At 36.4% G+C, this 22,325-nt stretch overlaps 1 protein-coding gene across 1 annotated transcript; it reads right to left on the bottom strand.

The window, feature by feature from the left end:
• Window positions 1-1,912: 1,912 nt before the first annotated feature.
• On the bottom strand, window positions 1,913-21,423 carry LOC130047888 (uncharacterized). The gene is made up of 6 exons (XM_056143588.1): window positions 21,050-21,423; window positions 20,311-20,616; window positions 17,330-17,527; window positions 12,478-12,734; window positions 11,728-11,827; window positions 1,913-6,096 (listed from the first exon to the last, which is right to left on the bottom strand). Exons 1-6 carry the CDS (start codon window positions 21,072-21,074, stop codon window positions 2,705-2,707), a joined length of 4,278 nt encoding a protein of 1,425 aa, XP_055999563.1. The 5' UTR covers window positions 21,075-21,423; the 3' UTR covers window positions 1,913-2,704.
• Window positions 21,424-22,325: the final 902 nt, after the last annotated feature.

Raw genomic sequence — 22,325 nt, 5'->3', positions numbered from 1 at the left:
TTTTGATATTCGTACTTGTATCCAACTGCCCTTTGAAAAGATGAAATTCTTCAAAACAATGATTCAGTTTTAGACACATTCAATATCACATAACCCGAAGACACAATGCTCATGAACTTCACAATTTTGAGAACGGTTTTGTTCAATATTATCATTATGTACCCAGTTTGGTTGCTTGATGTTCAGAAGTCATACAGAGCTTTAATGAGCTGTAATAAAATAAAACATATTAACAAAATGAGCTTAGAGCTCCATCCCAGCGACATAACCGTGCCTCAATATTTATAGAACCATGAAATTCACAATTTGGTTAGTGACTTCTTTCCACATCATTGGTTGCTTGATATACAGGAGTAAAGAGGAAAATTTTATAGAAAAAACACATTTTTACTCAGTGAGTCAGAATCACCCACTCCTCCCCTAGGATCGGATCCAGCAGCTATCGTAGATTTAGCACCGTAGCCCCTGGTGCAGGGCTCATGAATTTCAAAGAGTCTCAACGTGCTTGCCCGATGTCCATAATGCAAGGTGAAGATAACGAACAGTGATCAATCTCATAACTCCTATAAGCAATACAAAATAGATAATTGGGCAAACACGGACCCCTGGACACACCAGAGGTGGGATCAGGTGCCTAAGAGGAGTAAGCATCCCCTGTTGACCGGTCACACCCGCCGTGAGCCCTATATCCTGATTAGGTAAACCGAGTTATCCGCAGTCAAAATCAGTGTGCCAAGAACGGCTTAACAATCGGTATGAAACATGCCAGACAACATTTGACCCAATGCGAGGTTGTACTGACGAACTAGATCGTTATAACGACCATAGAACTTGCGAAATGCTGACTTCAATCGAGACTGTTGAAATCCCTGTACCATCAACTTGTTTGTCAGTAGCTTACCTCGATCTAAAAACTGACTATACGCAGAACAAGCTCTTGCATATCGAATCAGTTGAGATATATAAACACCATATGCAGGTGATAATGAAATATTGCTACATAAATATGGGAAGTTGACGATGGAGAAGCTGAAATCATCCCGTTTGTCATACAGTTGAGTTGTCAGTTTGCCGTTAATGTCTACTTTCAATAAAATATCTAAGTATGAAGCAGAAGTGGACGACTCTGTGGTGTCCTTTATTTCAAGCTCACAGGGATATATCAAACCGACATATGAATGAAAGCTATTATTGTTAATAGGCAAAACGTCATCGATATATCTAAATGTCGAACTGAAGGCCACAGCGAGAGATTTTTTCTTCTCGCATAGAAGTTTTTGAATAAATTCTGCTTCATATGAATATAGAAACAAGTCAGCTAACAAAGGAGCACAATTCGTGTCCATGGAAATTCCAACAGACTGTTGGAAAACCTGATCACCAAAGACCACGCAGATATTGTCAATGAGGAAGAAAATGTTTGTTAATGAAAATAAGACATTTTCACTATATGAACCATGCAGTCCATTTAATACCAGAACCCCTTAAAAAGGAGAAATTAATTTCACAATTTTGGTAGAGGCATTCTAGCTAACCTTGACCAATGAAGAATGACATGATTTTTCTGAGAAGTGGATTGTATCTAACTAACGACATGCCATGACGGACAACCACCGATTGAAATTGACGAATGTGACCTAAAACTGATTTGGAAGTATCGTTACTCTTGCCACTGTGGTTCTGCTGGAGAATTCTGAGGGAAAAAAAAAACATTGAATTATTTTCTTATTGTTACTCATTACAAATTATGTGATCTTTGGTATTGTTCAAGAGAAGTCATTGATTGGTCCGGAATGATCCAGTAGTTCTAAATAAGAAAATATGAGCACCTGTGCAAAACACACAGCAACCGATATGAATATTGATTTGAAAATCACAGTTTAGTCTTTGTCTCACATATAGAAGAAAGTGATTGAGAGTATTTTATCATGATTTATTATTTATTCATGTAAACACTCATTATTGTATCACCTACAAATTCTAACATACATGTTACAAAAATCATAACTTCATATCTTAAGGTACATTCAATTTAATTTACTTATGTCAAAATGTTCCTGTTTAGAACCTTTATAATGTTTCATCGATATGTCGACTGCCTACGACAACATCATCACAAGAGAGATTACTCCACAAACCTGTTATTTTTCTACTCAACTGAAATTCAGCTTATGCACTGTACATATACCTCGACTGATTTAGTGACATTGACGAGGTTAACTATATGGAATCATCCATTTATATACATTTCAATCATTACCTTGCCTCTGTCTGAGATAACGTTATGATTATGTGTAATATGACTGTATAATTGAGTACATTGTAAAATGTAACAGTAATCAAACCCAACAATTACTACGAAATATTTCAGTATTCGAACATCGAAAGTTTGTTGATGTTATGAAAAGAAAACTGTATATATAAAACATCTTCATATACAATACAAATAACACATCATATAACTTACAGCCATCTTTTGAAAAGTGTTACTGTTAGTTATCAACAGGTAGATATTATAATCTCAGAGGTTATATTTATAAGGTTGTTGCCCACAGTTTGAGGACTATACCTTGATATGGCTGTCCATATATACCAAATTCGAAAATGTTGTTTCTCTTGGGAGAGAGGTTACATTGTGCAACTTGTTTCCCGATGTGGACTGAAATGCCCATACAAGCACGAATCGTGAACACAAAAGGCATGCTTATGAATGAAGGCGTCTTATCAAATATTCATAAATATGTCTTTCCTCATTCATAAAAGCAATATCAATAGGTGTATGTCCATTGTTATCACTGATACTTATGTCAGCGTCATTGTCACTTAATGTTTGGACTAACAGAAGATTGGAACTTTCGCATGCTCTGTGTAAAGGGGTTTTTCCATCTATATCTTGGGCATTTATTTTCGATCCATGCGCCATTAGAGTATCTACGAGATTAGGACACTGTCTTTCCGCTACCCAGTGAAGTGGCGTACGTTGTAATACATCTCTTACTGTAGTTGACGCTCCATGATCTAGCAAAATATTCACAATTTCGTAATGATCATTTATTATTGCTGACATGAGAGGATATCGTCCATGTGTATCTTGTGCATTTATATCGACACCATTTGTGATGAAATATTCAATCATTTCAATATTCCCCTTTTCTGTCGCCAGAATGAAATTGATAGGTGTATAACGAAATATATCCGCTTTTGCTAGTGGTGATATGTTCTCGACTAAAAGTTTAATTATATCGAGTCGATTTCCTGCAACAGCTTTCTGCACAATTCCACCATGCCTAATAAGACACATTAATACATCATAGTTTTTCAATAATTTGAATAACAAATCTTCTTGGGTGTCGGAAAAATCAATATCGGTGCCTTCTTGAACTAAGTACTTTGCAATGTCTAAATGATTTTCATTCACAGCATGATGAAAAGCTGTGAAGTTTCTATCATCTTTTGAGTTTACGTTACTCCCATTTTCAACTAAACATCGAACAACGTCAAAATATCCATATTTGGTCGCAATGTGTAAGGGCGATGATCCGTTGTACAATACATCTGAACATGCACCTTTTCGCAATAATACACCTGTAACAGTCAAACGTCCGTTTTGTGCTGCTGCATGTAAAGGAGAACCATATACATTGTCACATTCATTCACATTGGCAGAGTAATTAAGCAAACAGTTAACAATAAACACATTTCCCCATGCACATGCAACACAAAGGGGCAATTCACCTTCATTGATATGGTTTGGGTCCGCCCCGTGATATAGCAAGTACTTGATTACTGGCAAATTCCTAGCCTTTATCAATTCATTTAACACTGGTGTCTGTAAAGGGACCTTTTCGATTCTTCTATGCCAGTCTCTCGTCTTATAGAAAACCTCTACAGCAGATGAAAAACCGCTACAACAAGCCATATCAAATGGAGTAAAACCCTTATCATCCATGATCAATTGAGCGCCACTACTGATCAGTTGCTCAACTGAGACCAGATCGTTACAATGCACAGCCCAATGGAGAGGCGTCATTCCGGAAGAGTCAGCTTTGTTAATCAAATCTGTTCTGTTTAGCAACAATTTGATGGCATTTCGTCGTGAGTTCCTTATGGCTCTAACTAATGGTGTAGTATCAACATCAGCATCGTTTGCCCTTAATAAATCTGCAATGGAGGAGTTGCCTAATCTGCAAGCTATATTATACGGAGATTCCATTTCAAAATTGCATTTATTTAGGTCGGCGTTATATTTTAGAAGCAGTTTCATCAGATGTAAGTGGTTGTTTTCTACTACAACAATGAGGGGGGTTCTGAGGACGTTGTAATAACTTGTGCTGGCTCTATTAACATCGGCGCCTGCTAATATAAGACATTCTACTATATCCTCCTTTCCAGTCTGGCATGCAGCAATTAGTGGCGTGTAGGTGCCTTCGTATTCACTGTCAATGCAGCACCGATCTACATATTTTAAGAGAACTTCTACCACACTTATATTTTTACTGTAGCATCCTAATATTAACATTCGAGTCTGTTCTTTTGTATCAAAGCCAAATATGCCTTTATTTGATGACAAATATTCTTCTGATTTTTTCACTATGGTCAGAAGAACGTCACAATGGCCATATCCAATGACCCAATTGATTCCTCTCGCACTTTGCACCCAAGCACTCCCATCAAATTGTTGATTAACCAGGAAGGCAGATTTGTAAATATCAACTTTAGTCAATTCTTCAACCATTGAAGACTTTATAGAGAAATAATCATCACAATGCGATAAGGGCTTTAGGAAGATTTCAAAAATGTCACCGCAGTCAATCTTGTTAAGAAAATCTGCAAAGAAGCACTGAAAGTCCGTATCTTTCATGCATTCATTATCAAACGATTCTCGATATTTTTTCTGTTGCAAATCGGAATAAAGCCTTTCCGACAATTCAGTAAACAATAATAATGTACGTGGCAAAAGTATACTTAAAGCTCGATTGTTGTGAATTGTTGGCCTGCTGAAATACGAATGACTTGAAATGAATTTGCTATTCATATATTTCAACAGATGCCTAGGATTCTCCGATGCATGTTTACATGCCAAAACTTCAAACAGAATATCTGAGCTTATAGAAAAACCATAGTCAGTATGTACAATAAATGTTCCTTGCATTTGTACATATGCCTCTTGAAGTTTTCTAATTGGAATTTCACCACAAACTTTAAAGATATCTCGCAAAAGTTCCTGATTTTCGTATGTCTCCTCTGTTACAACATTTCCACCTAACATGCACAAGACTAACGCACAGTACTTTTCCTTTTCAAATAGGCACATTTCTTCAAGCTGCTTTATCAAAGTATCGCAAGGTTCTTTGAAAAACGTAATACCGTGTTTCTGAATTAAGGAGTTCCTTGCAAATATCCGACAAAGCAATGGAAACATTGGGTATTCGTTTAGATCTAATTCAATACTTTTAGGTATATTCGAAGGTATTCCTCTTAATTCTTTAGTTGAAATAGCTTTTCCTCGCAGTCGAGGAGCATCGGTTTCCGAAGATTGGAATTTCAAATTCATGAATTGTGGATCAACCTTCTGTGTAAAACAATGTCGAGCAAACATTTTCTGCATTTCTTCACTGTTCAACTGGAATTCCTTTGATTCTAAATCTACGATGTATTTGTCTTGAAAAATGAAAAACTTTAAACATTGTGCCTCTCTATAAATACTTCTTCTTGCGGTAAATATTAATTTTATTTTCCCTTTGGTGCTACTCAATATGCTCTCCAAAAATGATTCATCTTCTTTTAAGTTCTCGCACTCATCGTGGTTCAATTTGTATCTACCAATAGGATTTTCAATGACATATACATGGTTTTGTGAATTGCGCATTTGCTGCCGGATTTGTTTTACGCATGACACTGCAATTATTTTCCAACCTTCCTCCTGAAGAACTAAGGCGCAGTGCCTGGCGGTTGTGACTTTCCCTGCACCCGGACCCCCGATAATTGCAACACATTTTGTGGTTCGGATGCGTAGCATTGCTTCATAATAAGCCCGCGTTTTTATGAAAACATTGTCTTCGTCTTTCCATTTTTCATATTCCAATTGATCAGTGTCTGAAATAGATTCCCATTCAATATTAGAAGCAAGGTACTGCATCTCTTAATACTGACAAAGAGTGAACAACTTACGGTTTTTCTTTTAATTGAATTCTAATGGACGTTTACGATTTTAGAAACATTTTATCGATCTTAAATATATCACAGTACGACGACAGATAATGATGTAATAGCAAGTGTGGGATCATGCAATTGACTTCATGTCTGTAATGAAAAGTTGAAGATAACGAACAGTGATCAATCTTATAGCTCCTATAAGGAATACAAAATTAAAAGTTGGGCAAACACGGACCCCTGGACATACCAGAGGTGGGATGAAGTGACTAGCAGGATACATCTTCCCTGTCGATCGGTCACGACCGCCATGAGCTCCACATCTTGTTCATGTAAACAGAGTATTCCTTAGTCAAAATCATTGTGTAAATAACGGCCCAACAAATAGTATGAGACATGTCAGACAGTATTTGGTCCTATGACAGGTTCTATTCACAAATAAAATCGTTATAAAAACCATATAATTTGTGAAATCCTTACTTTAAACGAGGCCATTTAAACCTCTGTAATATCAATTTGATTGTCAGTAGCCAGCCTCAATTTAAAAACCGATGATACGCGGAACAAGCCCTTGCATAATCAAATCAGTTGCGAGATGTAAACACCATTTGCATGAGATAATGTAATATTGCTACAAAAAGGCGAAGATAACGAACGGTGATCAATCTCATAACTCCTACAAGGAGTTGGGCAAACACGGACCCCTGGACATACCAGAGGTGGGATCAGGTGCCAAGAAGTAGTAAGCATCCCCTGTCGACCAGTCAAACCCACCGTGAACACTATGTTTTGATCAGGCAAATGGAGTAATCTGTACTCAAATTTAGTGTACCAAGAACAGCCTACCAGTTGGTATGAAACACGTCAAACACCACACCATTTGACCCAATTATAGGTTATATGGGCAAACCAGATCTTTAAAACGGCCATATAATTTGCGAAATGGAACTGTTGAAACCCCTGTAACATAAACTTGTTTGTTGATAGCCTGTCTCGATTTAAAAACAACAAGCTCTTGCGTATCGAATTAGTCGAGAGTCACAATCACCATATGCAGGTGATAATGGAGTATTGCTACATAATCATGGGAGGTTGACAAAAATTGTTAATAGATAAAACGTCGTCAATATATATATATATATATAGAGAGAGAGAGAGAGAGAGAGAGAGAGAGAGAGATGTCGAATTGAAGGTTACAGGAAAAGATTTTTTCTTCCCATAAAGAATCTTTTCAATAGATTCTGCATCATAAGAATATAAAAACAGGTCAGCTAACTAAGTCCGTGCCCATGGGAATTCCAACAGATTGTTGGAAGACCTAATCACCAACCACTACGAAGATATTGTCAAGGGGAACTCTAGTATATTTTTTATTTCAAGTTAAATGTACTTGTACGTGGAATCAGAATTGTTTTTAACAAAGTAATTTATTGGATGACTGATCTCTAGGTATGAATATTTCCTTTTTCCATTTATATTTGAAGAAGGAAATGTCTACGATGTCAAAAATCTAGTTTTTAATTTATCGTGAGGAATGGTCGTGTAAAGTGTTGAAAAGTCATACCTTTTTATTTTGTTGATTTGAGAAAGGTTTTGTGATTTCAAATTTACTAAAAGTTTGTTTTAGAATTTTTTAGAGTCCACTAAATATTTAATTCACATCACTTTTGTCATATTTTATGTCACTGTCACAGCTATAGTGTTTATTTTTGGGGAAAAGATTTTTTAAATAATGTTTATATCCCATTCGATATTACTTTACTCATATACAGTCGTCAACAGCTTTAGGTGAAATACCACAAATTGAGAACTATGCATGGTGCTAAGGATCGTAACAATGATGGCTCTTTTACATACTGTGATACGGAACCTGCTTTTGTAAGCTTGGCGAATGAACATTTACTTGTCAAATTAGATTAGTCATGGCCCCGGGATCGAGAATTGATCTTCTCGGTTGAGAAACGAGCGTGCTAACTACTAGATCACCGTAACCTGTTTACTTTTTCTGCAGAAGTGTTTCCTTTTAGTGTCAGATATTAGCAACTTCCTCAAGGCTGGTATATGGTACATGTAAACATGCACACACTGATCACAATCTCATATAGGAATATATAATGATTTTTTGTTTATAAAAACAGACATCTAACAAGTACTGGGCCAGAAAAGTGGAGATGTACATGAAAGCTTCCTGATATAAAGTAGATTCAAGTGTATGCACATCATGGAACCCAGGGATAAGGTGTGTCCATAAAAGAATGTGAAAGTTTTATATGCTGCTGTAAAGGAAAAGTCTCTAGAATATCTCTTGAACTATATAAGGTAGGACTCTCAAACCTTGTTTATACATTCTTTATTGCAGGACCTTTCATGAAAGGTGAAGATAAGTACTATTGATCAATCTCATTACATACGAGTAAGATATACAAAATAGAGAGTTAGGCAAACACGGACTCCTGTATATACCATTGGTATTGATCAATAAGAATCCCCTGTTGACCGATTACATCATGTGATGCAGTGGTGTGTAATTTGGTGGACTTGACCTGGAATTTTTTAACTATGTTTAATAAACGTCTGATCTATTCAATATGATCTGAATTTTTAAGGTAGATCTTTCATTTTTTGTATATGAAGGTGCAGATAACGAACAGTGATCGATAAATATTATAACTCCTATAAGCAATGCAAAATAGATAGTTGGGCAAACACGGACCCCGGGACACACCAGAGGTGGGGTCAGGTGACTAGGAGGAGTAAGCATCCCCTATTGACCGGTCACACCCGCCATGATCCCTATATCCTGATATGGTAAAAGGAGTTGCCAAGAACGGCCTAACAATCGGTATGAAACACGTTAGACAGCATTTGACCCAATGATAGATTGTATTGACAAACTAGATCGATATAACGACCGTAGAATTTGCGAAATGCTGACTTCAGTCGAGACTGTTGAAACCCCTGCACCATCAACTTGTTTGTCACTAGCTTACCGCGATTTAAAAACTGACCATATGCAGAACAAGCTCTTGCGTATCGAATCAGTTGAGAGATATGAACAACATATGCAGGTGATAATTGAATATTGCTACATAAATATGGGAAGTTGACAATGGAGAAGCTGATATCATCCCGTTTGTCATACAGTTGAGTTGTCAGTTTGCCGTTAATGTCTACTTTCAATAAAATACCTAAGTATGAAGCAGAAGTGGTCGACTCTGTGAGGTCTTTTATTTCCAGCTCACATGGATATTTTGAATCGACATATGAATGAAACTTATTGTTGATAGACGACACGTCGTCGATATATCTAAATGTCGAATTGAAAGCCACAGCAAGATATTTTTTCTTCTCACTTAGAAGTTTTTGAATAAACTCTGCTTCATATGAATATGGAAACAAGTCAGCTAAGAAAGGAACACAATTCGTGCCCATGGGAATTCCAACAAACTGTTGAAAGACCTGATCACCAAAGACCACGAAGACATTGTCAATGAGAAACTCCAGCATATTTTTTTTATTTCAACTTCAGAGTACTTGTCAAGATATTAATTCAAATTAATGTTCCAATTACTTATGACTATCAATGATCACTCATAGTGTAGAAATATATAACGTATGAAGATAAGCTGTAGTGCAGTGGGTTTTTTTTAAAGCGGTCATTATGAAAATAATTGTAATGGTTGAACGAGCGGTGAACTTAGAGCTTAATATAAAATAAGCTCTTCCTTGCTGCACACAAAATATTACTTGGTTTTCTTTCATATTCAAGATGAAAGGTGAAGACAACGAACAGTCATCAACCTCATAAAACCTATAAGCAATACAAAATAGATAGTTGGGCAAACACGGACCCCTGGACACACCAAAGGTGGGATCAGGTGCCTAGGAGGAGTAAACATCCCCTGACAACCGATCACACCCGCTGTAAGTCATATATCCTGATCAGGTAAACGGAGTTATCGTAGTCAAAATCAGTGTGCCAAGAACGGCCTAACAATCGGTATGGAACACGTCAGACAGCATTTGACGAAATGATAGCTCGTATTGACGAACTAGATCGTTATAACGACCATAGAAAACATAAAAACATCAAAATCTATGAATTTTTAACACTTTACACGACCATTCCTCACGACAAATTAAAGACTAGTCTTTTTGACATCGTAGACAGTTGCTTCTTCAACAAAAATGGAAAACAGAAATATTCATATCTAGTGATACGTAATCCAAAAAATAACTTTGTTAGATACCACTCTGATTCCATGCACAAGTATTTTGAAGTTGAAATAGTAAATATGCTAGAGTTCCTCATTGACAATATCTACGTGGTCTTTGGTCATCGGGTCTTCCAACAGTCTGTTGGAATCCCCATGGACACGAATTGTGCTCCTTTGTTAGCTGACGTGTTTTTATGTTCATATGAAGCAGAATTTATTTAAAAACTTCTACGTGAAAAGAAAAAATATCTTGCTGTGGCCTTCAATTCGACATTTAGATATATCGACGACGTTTTATATATTAACAATAATACCTTTCATTCATATGTCGATTCGATATATCGCTATGAACTCGAAATAAAAGACACCACAGAGTCGTCTACTTATGCTTCTTACTTTGATATTTTTATTAACGACAAACTAACAACTCAACTTTATGATAAATGGGATGATTTCAGCTTATCCATCGTCAACTTCCCACATCTATGTAGCAATATTCCATTATCACTTGCATATGGTGTTTATATCTCTCAACTGATTCGATACGCAAGAGCTTCTTCTACGTATGGTCAGTTTTTAAATTAAGCAAGGACTGCCAAATAAGTAGATGGTACAGGGGTTTCAACAGTCTTGTTTAAAGTCAGCATTTCACAAATTCTATGGTCGTTATAACGATTTAGTTTGCTAATGTAACCTATCGTTGGGTCAAATGCTGTCTGACGTGTTTCATACCAATTGTTGGATCGTTCGTGGGACACTGCTTTGACTACGGATAACCCGTTTACCTGATCAAGATATAGGACTCACGACGGGTGTGACCAGTCAATAGGGGATGCTTACTCTTCCTAGGCACCTGATCCCACCTCTGGTGTGTCCAGGTGTACGTGTTTGCCCAACTATCTATTTTGCATTGCTTATGCAAGGTGAAGATAACGAACAGTGATCAATCTCATAACTCCTATAAGCAATACGTAAAATAACCTTTGTAAATACAATGCACATAAACGTGTAAGTAAAGTCCAAGGATGTTTATATCATCATAGCATTTAAGCACATATGTATTATACAATTTGTGTTCGATGTTTAACACGTATTTTAAGGCTATTTTCAACTTCTGATGTATTGAACATTTTTCTGAGGCACAATATATGCATAGTACACTGTTACCTATAATGAGGGAAAATAGATACGATGTGGAATCATCATTCTTCTTCTCAACGCTTGTCAAGAGCAGTTTTGAATGGCGAAAGAATCGCATTGCAACAGTTTCACTCTTATTCTGACATACTTAAAACATTGATGAATTATTTTCTTGAATTGAAAAGGCACCAATATTACCTCGAAATTTTACATTTACCTTCAAAACTCTGTACAAGGTCCACTCCAATATCTAAATGTTTTACTTTAAGTTTTGCAACTTCATCGTCTAGTTTTCTGTCGCATATTCTATGAATAGCCTACAAAGCAAATGGGAAGAATGATTACAATACTTGGAAGCTTATGAAATTTCACTTAAAATGTCGACTTATGACGAGCCCAATGAAGCAAAAGCGTTTTTCTTTTTCAAAATATAAACCTTTGCACGCGTATTCTGGAGGCAATGATTCAGCTGGTTAAGCCAGGTTTATTTTCATTAAATAGTTTCTTCATTTGTTGTACGTCCCTTTGAGAATGTTTCTCCTACATTGAGATGTCATCAACTGAAGGACCACAAATGTAGACCTATGCCTAGTATATAGGGCCATAGCAGTAAGGATTCTTTAATGTGCGAAGGCCTGCCGCAACACGGTACCTCTGATTTTGAAGATCAAATCCGAAAATTCTAAATGCTGAGTGTTAGGCAAATGAGCAATACCACTACCTATGTTTATGTCTAAGTTTTGACGCTGCTATTCTAGGAGCGGGGTTCCCACTCACGACCTCCCGTTCGCGAAGCGAATAATCTACCATTGAGCTTCACAATGTTAAGTAAAACTATGTCAGGTTACGTAAATATGCAAGCACATCCTTGAATTGTAAATTTACGGATTGTTCAAAGTACTGTTTATATAGTCAAAACTAATTCATTGACATTTACAATGCAAAGTAGTTAATTTTCTACACAAACCTCCGATAAATCGTTCCATTTCTCGTCAAATTCTTCTAATGAAAGCCATCTTTTCTTATGGAAAGTAAAATTCCTATGAAACCGTATTCTTTCAAGATCATCTCCAATACGAATACTTTTCTTATCTGGATCATTGCCCCAACCATTTTTTGGATTTCTAATACCATTTTTCCTGTTACTCTGACTGCACGTATTCCGTATTAGCTTGTATATCAATGTTGTATCGAAATCTGCAGAGGATACTTTAGTCCCGGTATCTTAAAGGAAAAGAAAATACAAAAAAGTTAACAGTAACAATCTAGTTATCAGTTATTATTATTATTGGATAAACTTCCAACAGTTTGTTGGAATTCCCATGGGCACGAATGTGCTCCTTTCTTAGCTGACTGCCTAGGAAGCAGAAGTTATTAAAAAAACTTCTACCTGAAAAGAAAAAATCTCTTGCTGTGGAATTCAATTCGACATTTAGATACATGTATATCGACGATGTATTATCTATTAACAATAATAACTTTCATTCATATGTCGATTCAATATATCCCAGTGAACTCGAATTAAAATACACCAAAGAGTCGTCCACTTCTACTTCATACTTTGATATTTTATTGAAAGTAGATATTAACGGCGAACTAACAATTCAACTTTATAACAACGTGATGATTTCAACTTTTCCATCGTCAATTTCCCATATCTATGTAGCAATATTCAATTATCACTTGTATATGGTGTTTATATCTCTCAACTGATTCGATACCCAAGAGCTTGTTCTGCATATGGTCAGTTTTTAGATCGAAGCAGGCTACTGCTAAACAAGTTGATGGTGCAGGGATTCCAACAGTCTCGTTTAAAATCAGCATTTCGCAAATTCTATGGTCGTTATAACGATCTAATTTGCCAATACAACCTATCATTGGGTCAAATGTTGTCTGGCGTGTTTCATGTCGATTGTTTTGCCGATATTGGCACACTGATTTTGACTACGGATATCTCGGTTTACCTGATCACAATATAGGGCTCACGGCGGGTGTGACCGGTCGACAGGGGATGCTTACTCCTCCTAGGCACCTGATCCCTCCTCTGGTATACCCAGGGGTCCGTGTTTGCCCAACTCTCTACTTTGTATTGTTTATAGGAGTTATGAGATTGACACATCATTGATCACTGTTCGTTATCTTCGTCTTTCATGTCTCTACAAATTCTAATGACAACAGACACTGAACGCACTGCAGGTCTAAATGAAATGTAAAGATAACGAACAGTGATCAATGAAAGGTGAAGATAACAGTGATCAATGAAAGGTGAAGATAACAGTGATCAATGAAAGGTGAAGATAGCAAACAGTGATCATGAAAGGTGAAGATAACAAACAGTGATCAATGAAAGGTGAAGATAACAAACAGTGATCAATGAAAGGTGAAAATAACAATTTCCTAACTCCTATTTTAACGGTTAGGAACTATAAGAAATATTTCATTTTTAAAATTGCATGAGGGTATGAACTACAACGCTACATTTATTATCATGGGTATATAAGGCGTGGATTCACACACCGACCTTGACTGATGCCCCATTCTCTTCCTAATTACATATATGAAACATTGCGAAAATATTACCTTTTACAAACTGAAATCCAGTCTTGTGCTATCAATGTGAAATATAGCAATACCGCTTCATGAGGTATGCGGCGATGTTAAATCAATAAAATAAGCCAAATTGATCACCCATCAGAAAAATCCCGCTATACGGTATTAATATGTAAAACAACTGTTTACATTAATATAGAATTACAAATTGAATGCAAATTTAAAAAGATGTTTTAAGTTGATTTTCAAAAACATCTAATACACTTTCGAAACGAAGATCCAGAGGGAGGTAGTTCCATGGGGCTGATAAGGACACATTGAACCGTCTTTAACCATACAGTTTAGTACGACCACGTGCTTTTAGAAGGGAAACCGAAGACCAACGAGTTTGCAGATGACGGTAGACTTGAATCAGCTCCTAGATGAATGCTGGAGCTAATCCATGCAGAAGCAGTGAAGCGATATGAGATTTGGTGTAATATGTTCATGTTTCCGCCAACGTGTTATTGGCCCGGAAGCAGTGTTTTGAAATCTCGATATTTAGGAGTTGGAAATAACATGATTTAGTCAATGCACTTATTTAACACTCCATGCTAAGTCTACTGTTGAAAAAAGCATCCCATGATATTTGACACGTGAAGCTCTAGTGTTGACAGATGCAGCAAAGTCCTGTTGATATCCTGAGACTTCACTAGCCTTGCGTTTTGGAGTAAGGATGATAAGTTATGTCTCTTGGGTGGATACGAGATTAACCTTAATCAGTCGAATGATATGCGATGACTAGCCCTAATGGCGTGAGTGGGTGCGGGTCTAGCCCTAATCAGTCAAATTGTGTGCAAAGACTACCCTAATATCTCAGGTGATTGTGAGATTTACCTTAATTATTTGTGATGATGGATTAAGGTATGCAGGTTTGATATGTACCTGACAACTTAATGGTATATAATTCTGCATTTAGGTATCGATTTTTACGGTGAACGTTTAAGGCATATAGATTGAATGCAAAAAATGTCGACCTTTCTGGTGGCGGTCAGACGGTTCAATCACCAGTGGCCAGATACCGCAGGTGGTAGAGCACCTGACTAGAGATTCACGGGAACTGGGTTCGAATCCCGGTCTGGTACATTGCATTTTCTCCCTTCCCGTTACATTTGGTACCATAGACCAGTCCTTGGAACCGACAGGGTAAAATATCTGTCAGGGGATTAAGATCCTGGGTTGTGCTTTTTCAAGTGTGAACACATTAAGGATGTAGGTATGTGGCGGTAAGACGGGTTCGATCGCCAGTGGCCAGATAGCTCAGTTGGTAGAGCACCCGACTAGAGGTTCAGGGGCGGGTTCGAATCCTTTCTGGTCCGTTGCATTTTCTCCCTTGCTGTTATAAGGCAATGTAAGCTAAGTGTCGACCCGTCTGTCTTTTCAATGCATGGATTTTTCTTCATGTGAGCCATTTATAATAAAACATTTATTTGATATAATACAGTAATGATATTATTTTTTGTATTAAAAAGGAAACTATTTCTTATTTTAAATCTGAAAGATGCTGATCAGTTACAAGGATCTACTTATCGTATATATTAGTTGAATCGATCTCGTTATTGTCCACCATATGATTTCCTATGAACAATGTCACAATACCATTGACTGTTTTATTTCCGTTTTGTTGCTACGACAATAGTGCTCCACGTCATATAACATCCTCTGTCCAAACTTACTTTATATCGTTTAAAATGATTAGAAATTACTTTTAATCCTTAAAGACAAAGTATATGCATACCATCCAGAAAAAAGTACCATATATTGGAATAATAAAATGATTGCTTTGGTTTGTTAGATGAATGTCACAAACACTGCAGACAATTTGCATAACCCGTTTTAAAGACAGACATTTTATCATTTATAGTCATATTTTTCTATAAAAAAAAATATTTCAAATATAAGTACTATAAAGTACATAAGGTGTATATATATATATATATATATATATATATATATATATATATATATATATATATAAAGCACAGGAAATTTCACTTTATTTGGATACCCACTCCGCCCCTACCCGGGGTTGAACTCACGACCTGCGGAACCCAATCTCCTAGCAGCATGTAATATATAACCAGCGTGCTAGACCGCTCGACCATCTAGACAAGTCTCTTCAACTTGCTTTCGATGACGTTGGAATTCTCGCCACGCTGTCACACGCTACACGGTCTTTGAGAATGGTAATGGGATACAGTTATTTAACGTACATTTAAGAGGATCATACATGATACACATTGCATTCAAAATATTTCATATAAAGCACAGCGTGGCGAGAATTCTATCGTCATCGAAAGCAAGTTTAAGAGTTTTGCCTAGATGGTCGAGCGGTCTAGCGCGCTGGTTAAATGCTGCTAGGAGATTGGGTTCCGCAGGTCGTGAGTTCAACCCCGGGTAGGGGCGGAAGTGAGTATCCAAATAAAGTGAAATTTCCTGTGCTCTCTCTCTCTCTCTCTCTCTCTCTCTCTCTATATATATATATATATATATATATATATATATATATATATAATTCAATAAAAAAGCATCTATTCCCTCCTCGCAAAGACTATCATGACGTCATGACGTCACAATAGACGTCTCTAAGATAAACAACTTTGTATTCATTATTTGTATTCACCTGAGGATGGATGTTAAAATCCAGAAAGCGCTAGTGATTTAAATATATTTTGGAACTGTGTATTTTCCTGCTTTTTTATTGAATTATATATATATATATATATATATTATTGACTTGTAAGTTGTTCAGACGTAACAGCTGAAAATCATGACTTTGACTTGTTGCCATATTTGGTTATGATTTCCATATTTGAAAAACGGTAAAGGGAAATAGTCCAATAAATACAAACTCTAAACTAAAAAAAATAATAAACCATAGGTAAGCGTTATTTGTTATTTTAAATTCTAATAAAAGGTGAAGAATGAACCAGAAAATGCGAAATAGGTGGCGGAGTTCATGGAATGTGCATATTCATATCCAGACAGACGGCACCAAAACCGGATTTAACTAGAATGAAACAGAACGTGTCTTCATAGTTGCAAATGACAAGCACTGGATTTCAACAGAAATTAAGCAGAATACACACAGTAAAAATACATGTTTTCATCATACATTTTCTAGTGTGAAATAATAATATTGTTTCCGTCGTTGTAAAAAAAACTTTCACTCTATTTTACATTTTAAACAGTTATTAACAGAAACAATGAAAATTTTTCATACACTTTACCTGGAAACAATATGTTGTATTGTTCTTCTGTGCACTTCTTTGCAAGCTTATTCTCATACTGGAGAAGATGGTTGTTTAAAGTTGATGGAGGGATAAGTTTGTCAAATAAAATTGTAAGAGCGTCCTCGCTTATTTTTATAAGGAGAACAAATCTTACAAAGTTATTTTCCTCTACTGTCAAGATGTTCCTGTGCTTATCTAAAATTACAACAATAAAATCTATAGCATAAACCTGTCATCTACTCCAATATACCAGAGGTTTAAGGCGATATACTTGTGACTTGGTGCCGCCTAACGTGGCATATACAGTTCTATCGTGTTGAAGTAACCTCTTCCCTAAATGCTACGTTTTCTTCTGAATTATGTGATATATTCTACATAGGGTGCCAACCACATTTGCTCTCTGCCAATAAGTACAAAACTGTTAGTAGTGACCTATATTACGCCACGAAACGAGGTCAAACCTTGTTTATGTCGGATTGCTAATCCCGTTTATATTAATGTGTGTAAAGAAAGTTTTACTGCTAACTTTTCAAAATCACATTGAACGATATCAAACAGAGCAAGCGTCTTGGTGAGCAAAATATCAAATATATTCTACATACGTTGATAACTTTGTTATACGAATATGCATTGTTTTAATTTTTATACATTTAAAGTATTATGGTCTATATTAAAATTTTATCATACATTCCTGCTATTGTCGTCATTATTTAGAAAAAAACATTATACATGTCCACGAACTTTTTCGACAACTTTCGTAACTACATGTACATTGTAATAGATGTATTATACGGAAAATCCTTCGAAATATCATGTTCCAAAATGTGAGCTTTTGGGTTTTTTTTAGTGTACTTCATGACAATCAGAATTTAGATTGTGAAAAATAATATATTTAATATCTTTACTGCACAACCGGTAGGAAGGGTCGAATTAGATACAATGGAAACTCTAAACTCCATTTGAAGATCATTTTACTAAATATTCCAAGGAACTGGTCCAGTCCCAGTAGGATCCGTCTTCTTTGATTTTTCGATCCCTTTTACATTTGATGTCATCGACCTGCCCGCGACAGACAAACGAACATGTTTGCCGGGAAGGCTTCATTGTTTTCGGGTATGATGATAAACAATAGGGATAAATCTAGCGCAGTCAGATGTGATGAGATACATGTAGCATAAGATTAAAACATATCGAATTCCTTAATCATGTGGTTGATGGTTCACTGAATTGTCTCCCTTTTCATTACAAAACCATACATGACTCCGAAAAGAAAAAGAAAACATCAAAATAATACTTAATTGAGAGATTACAGATATTTCGTGGTTGCTACACCACTTGCTTGTAGGAATACTGTACAATAATAATCTAACTGTAGAAAAACTTAGAATACCGACCTAACTGTAGGAATATTGTATAATACCGACATAACTGTAGGAATATTGTATGATACCGACCTAACTGTGGGAATATTGTATAATACCGACCTAACTGTAGAAATATTGTATAATACCGACCTAACTGTAGGAATATTTTATAATACCGACATAACTGTAGGAATATTGTATAATACCGACATAACTGTAGGAATATTGTATAATACCGACCTAACTGTAGGAATATTGTATAATACCGACCTAACTGTAGGAATATTGCACATTACCGGCCTAACTGTAGAAATATTGTATAATACCGGCCTAACTGTAGAAATATTGTACAATACCGACCTAACTGTAGAATTATTGTATAATACCGACCTAACTGTAGGAATATTGCACAATACCGACCTAACTGTAGAAATATTGTATAATACCGGCCTAACTGTAGGAATATTGTATAATACCGGCCTAACTGTAGGAATATTGTACAATACCGATTTAACTGTAGAAATATTTACTAGAATACCAACATAACTGTAGAAATATTTAGAATATTGACTTAACTTTAGAAATATTATACAATACTGGCCTAACTGTAGAAATATTGTACAATACCGACCTAACTGTAGAATTATTGTATAATACCGACCTAACTGTAGGAATATTGCACAATACCGACCTAACTGTAGAAATATTGTATAATACCGGCCTAACTGTAGGAATATTGTATAATACCGGCCTAACTGTAGGAATATTGTACAATACCGATTTAACTGTAGAAATATTTACTAGAATACCAACATAACTGTAGAAATATTTAGAATATCGACTTAACTTTAGAAATATTATACAATACTGGCCTAACTGTAGAAATATTGTATAATACCGACCTAACTGTAGAAATATTCTACAATACTAACCTAACTGTAGAAATATTGTACAATACTGACCTAACTGTAGAAATATTGTACAATAATAGCCTACATGTAAATATAGAAATGTTGTACAATAGTGGCCTTAATTTAGAAATAGTGTAGAAATCTGCCGAACGGTAAAAGATACTGTAGAATAGTTTTCATGAAGATAGGCTGTATACTTTTCGAAATTTTTATTTATTGCATGCATCTGCATGCATTGACCGCAGCTTGACTCGGCGATGGAATTTTTTTTGGATATACTGATTAACAGGAGGATAAACATGTAGTGACAGACTTTGATCACAAATGCTTTCTTGAACTTTAAGTCAAGTATTACGAAATAATATTTATTCATTAATATTCAGTAATTTTCTACTCTTGTTGCAGATACTTAAAGTATCTTTTGAACGAGCTCATATTTCCCATGTGGCATCTTATATCATTTCATTTACATTTTCCACACTTGTGTGTGTATGTACATGCGTGAGTGTGTGTGTGTTTGTGTGTGTGTGTGTGTGTGTATGCGTGTGTGCGTGTACATGTGTGTGTGTGTGTGTGTGTGTGTGTGTGTGCGTGCGTGCGTGCGTGCGTGCGTGCGTGCGTGCGTGCGTGCGTGCGTGTGTGTGTGTGTGTGTGTGTGTGTGTGTGTGTGTGTGTGTTTAACATATCCCATATTAAAACTTACGACCAAATAGGTGCACAACTGACTTCTTGCTACAAGACGTCTTCTTTTCCAGTGAAACTTCCATATGATAGTCACATGCATCATTTTCTTCCACTCTGTTGATCACGAGTTCAGAATCACTAGTACCAGCGTACTTTATTTGTCCAGTGTCGATCAATTCAGGGCCATCTCCAAGATCTTTGTACCATTTGATTTCATAATCGGCTCTCTGAGGCAAAATTTCTCCATCGAGTTTAATAGTTCCGCCATGTCCAATCGCAACGTATTCTGGTCTTAATGTGACGCAAAATTCTGTATCTTCATCACCTGCAAAGTACCATAGAAATGTGATTGTAAAACACACGGAGACAAGCGTTGTTTCAATATTTTGAATATATTTCTGTGTAACAAATTATATGTATCTTCTCTCAGGCTAATCCCGTGGGAACTTCAGCCTGTTGTAAGAGGTGACTAAATGGGGCGGTCCTTCGGATAAGACCGCAAATCCTGAGGCCCCATGTCACAGCAAATGTGGCACGATAAACATCCCTCCCGGCTAAAAGGCCGTAAGAGCCGAGCATAGGCCTAAATTTTGCAAACATTCACCAGCAATGGTGACGTCTCCATGTGAGTGAAAAATTCTAGAGAGGGGCATTAAACAATATACAATCACTCAATCAATATTTTGATTAGGCAGAGCTTATTATCAACATTTTAAGTAGATAGATGTATCAGCTATTTTAAATCTTGTTATACTAACACTTGTTCTTTAATCCCGTTGCCATGTCTTATGATAATAACACTTGTTCTTTAATCCCGTTGCCATGTCTTATGATAATAACACTTGTTCTTTAATCCCGTTGTCATGTCTAGTGTCCATTCTCAACCTGAAAAATTGCATGAATTCGTTTATATGAATTCTTAGCATTAATTGTATGAAATGTGAAGATAACGAACAGTGATCAATCTCATAACTCCTATAAGCAATACAAAATAGATAGCTGGGCAAACACGGACCCCTGGACACACCAGAGGTGGGATCAGGTGCCTAGGAGGAGTAAGCATCCCCTGTTGACCGGTCACACCCGCCGTGAGCCCTATATCCTGATCAGGTAAACGGAGTTATCCATAGTCAAAATCAGTGTGCCAAGAACAGCTTAACAATCGGTATGAAACACGTTAGACAGCATTTGACCCTATGCTAGGTTGTATTGACGAACTAGATCGTTATAACGACCATAGAATTTGCGAAATGCTGACTTCAATCGAGACTGTTGAAACCCCTGTACCATCAACTTGTTTGTCAGTAGCTTACCTTGATTTAAAAACTGACTATACGCAGAACAAGCTCTTGCATATCGAATCAGTATTCTAGAAATATTGGTGTTTTCATTTCCACATGTGGTTTCCCGGCTATGATAACTGATAAGCGTGTTGAAAAACGCAATTTTGGGGGCTGGATTTTATGGAACTACAGAGCATATCCTATTCAAAAATATTTCTAAATAATATCTTTATTTTTAACCGAGTTGCAACGAAGTTGAACTCGGCAATTGGTTTGGTGGTGCGGGCGGGCGGGCGGTTGGGTGTCAACAATTGGTTTCCGGATGATAACTAAAAAAGCTTACAATCTAATCAAATGAAAGTTTGATATATTGTTGGGTACCAAGTAAGAAATCCCTCTTTTGATTTTGGAGAAAAAAGGTCAAAGGTCAAGGTCACAGTGACCGAATATAGAATGAACATTTCAGAGAAACTTGGTTTCCGGATGATAACTCAGACAGTTTAAATTCGAATCAAATGAAACTTTCATATATTGTTGGGTACCAAGTTAGGAAGACCCCTATTGATTTTGGAGAAGAAAAGGTCAAAGGTCAAGGTCACAGTGACCGATATAGAATGAAAATTTCAGAAATATTTGGTTTCCGGATGATAACTCAGACAGTTTAAATCGGAATCAAATGATATTGTTTTGTACCAGGTAAGGAAGATTCCTATTGATTTTGGAGAAAATAGGTCAAAGGTCAAGGTCACAG

The sequence above is a fragment of the Ostrea edulis genome, chromosome 7 (assembly GCF_947568905.1).
Source record: "Ostrea edulis chromosome 7, xbOstEdul1.1, whole genome shotgun sequence".
Lineage (NCBI taxonomy): Eukaryota > Metazoa > Mollusca > Bivalvia > Ostreida > Ostreidae > Ostrea > Ostrea edulis.
This window is presented reverse-complemented; position numbering and strand designations above follow the sequence as displayed.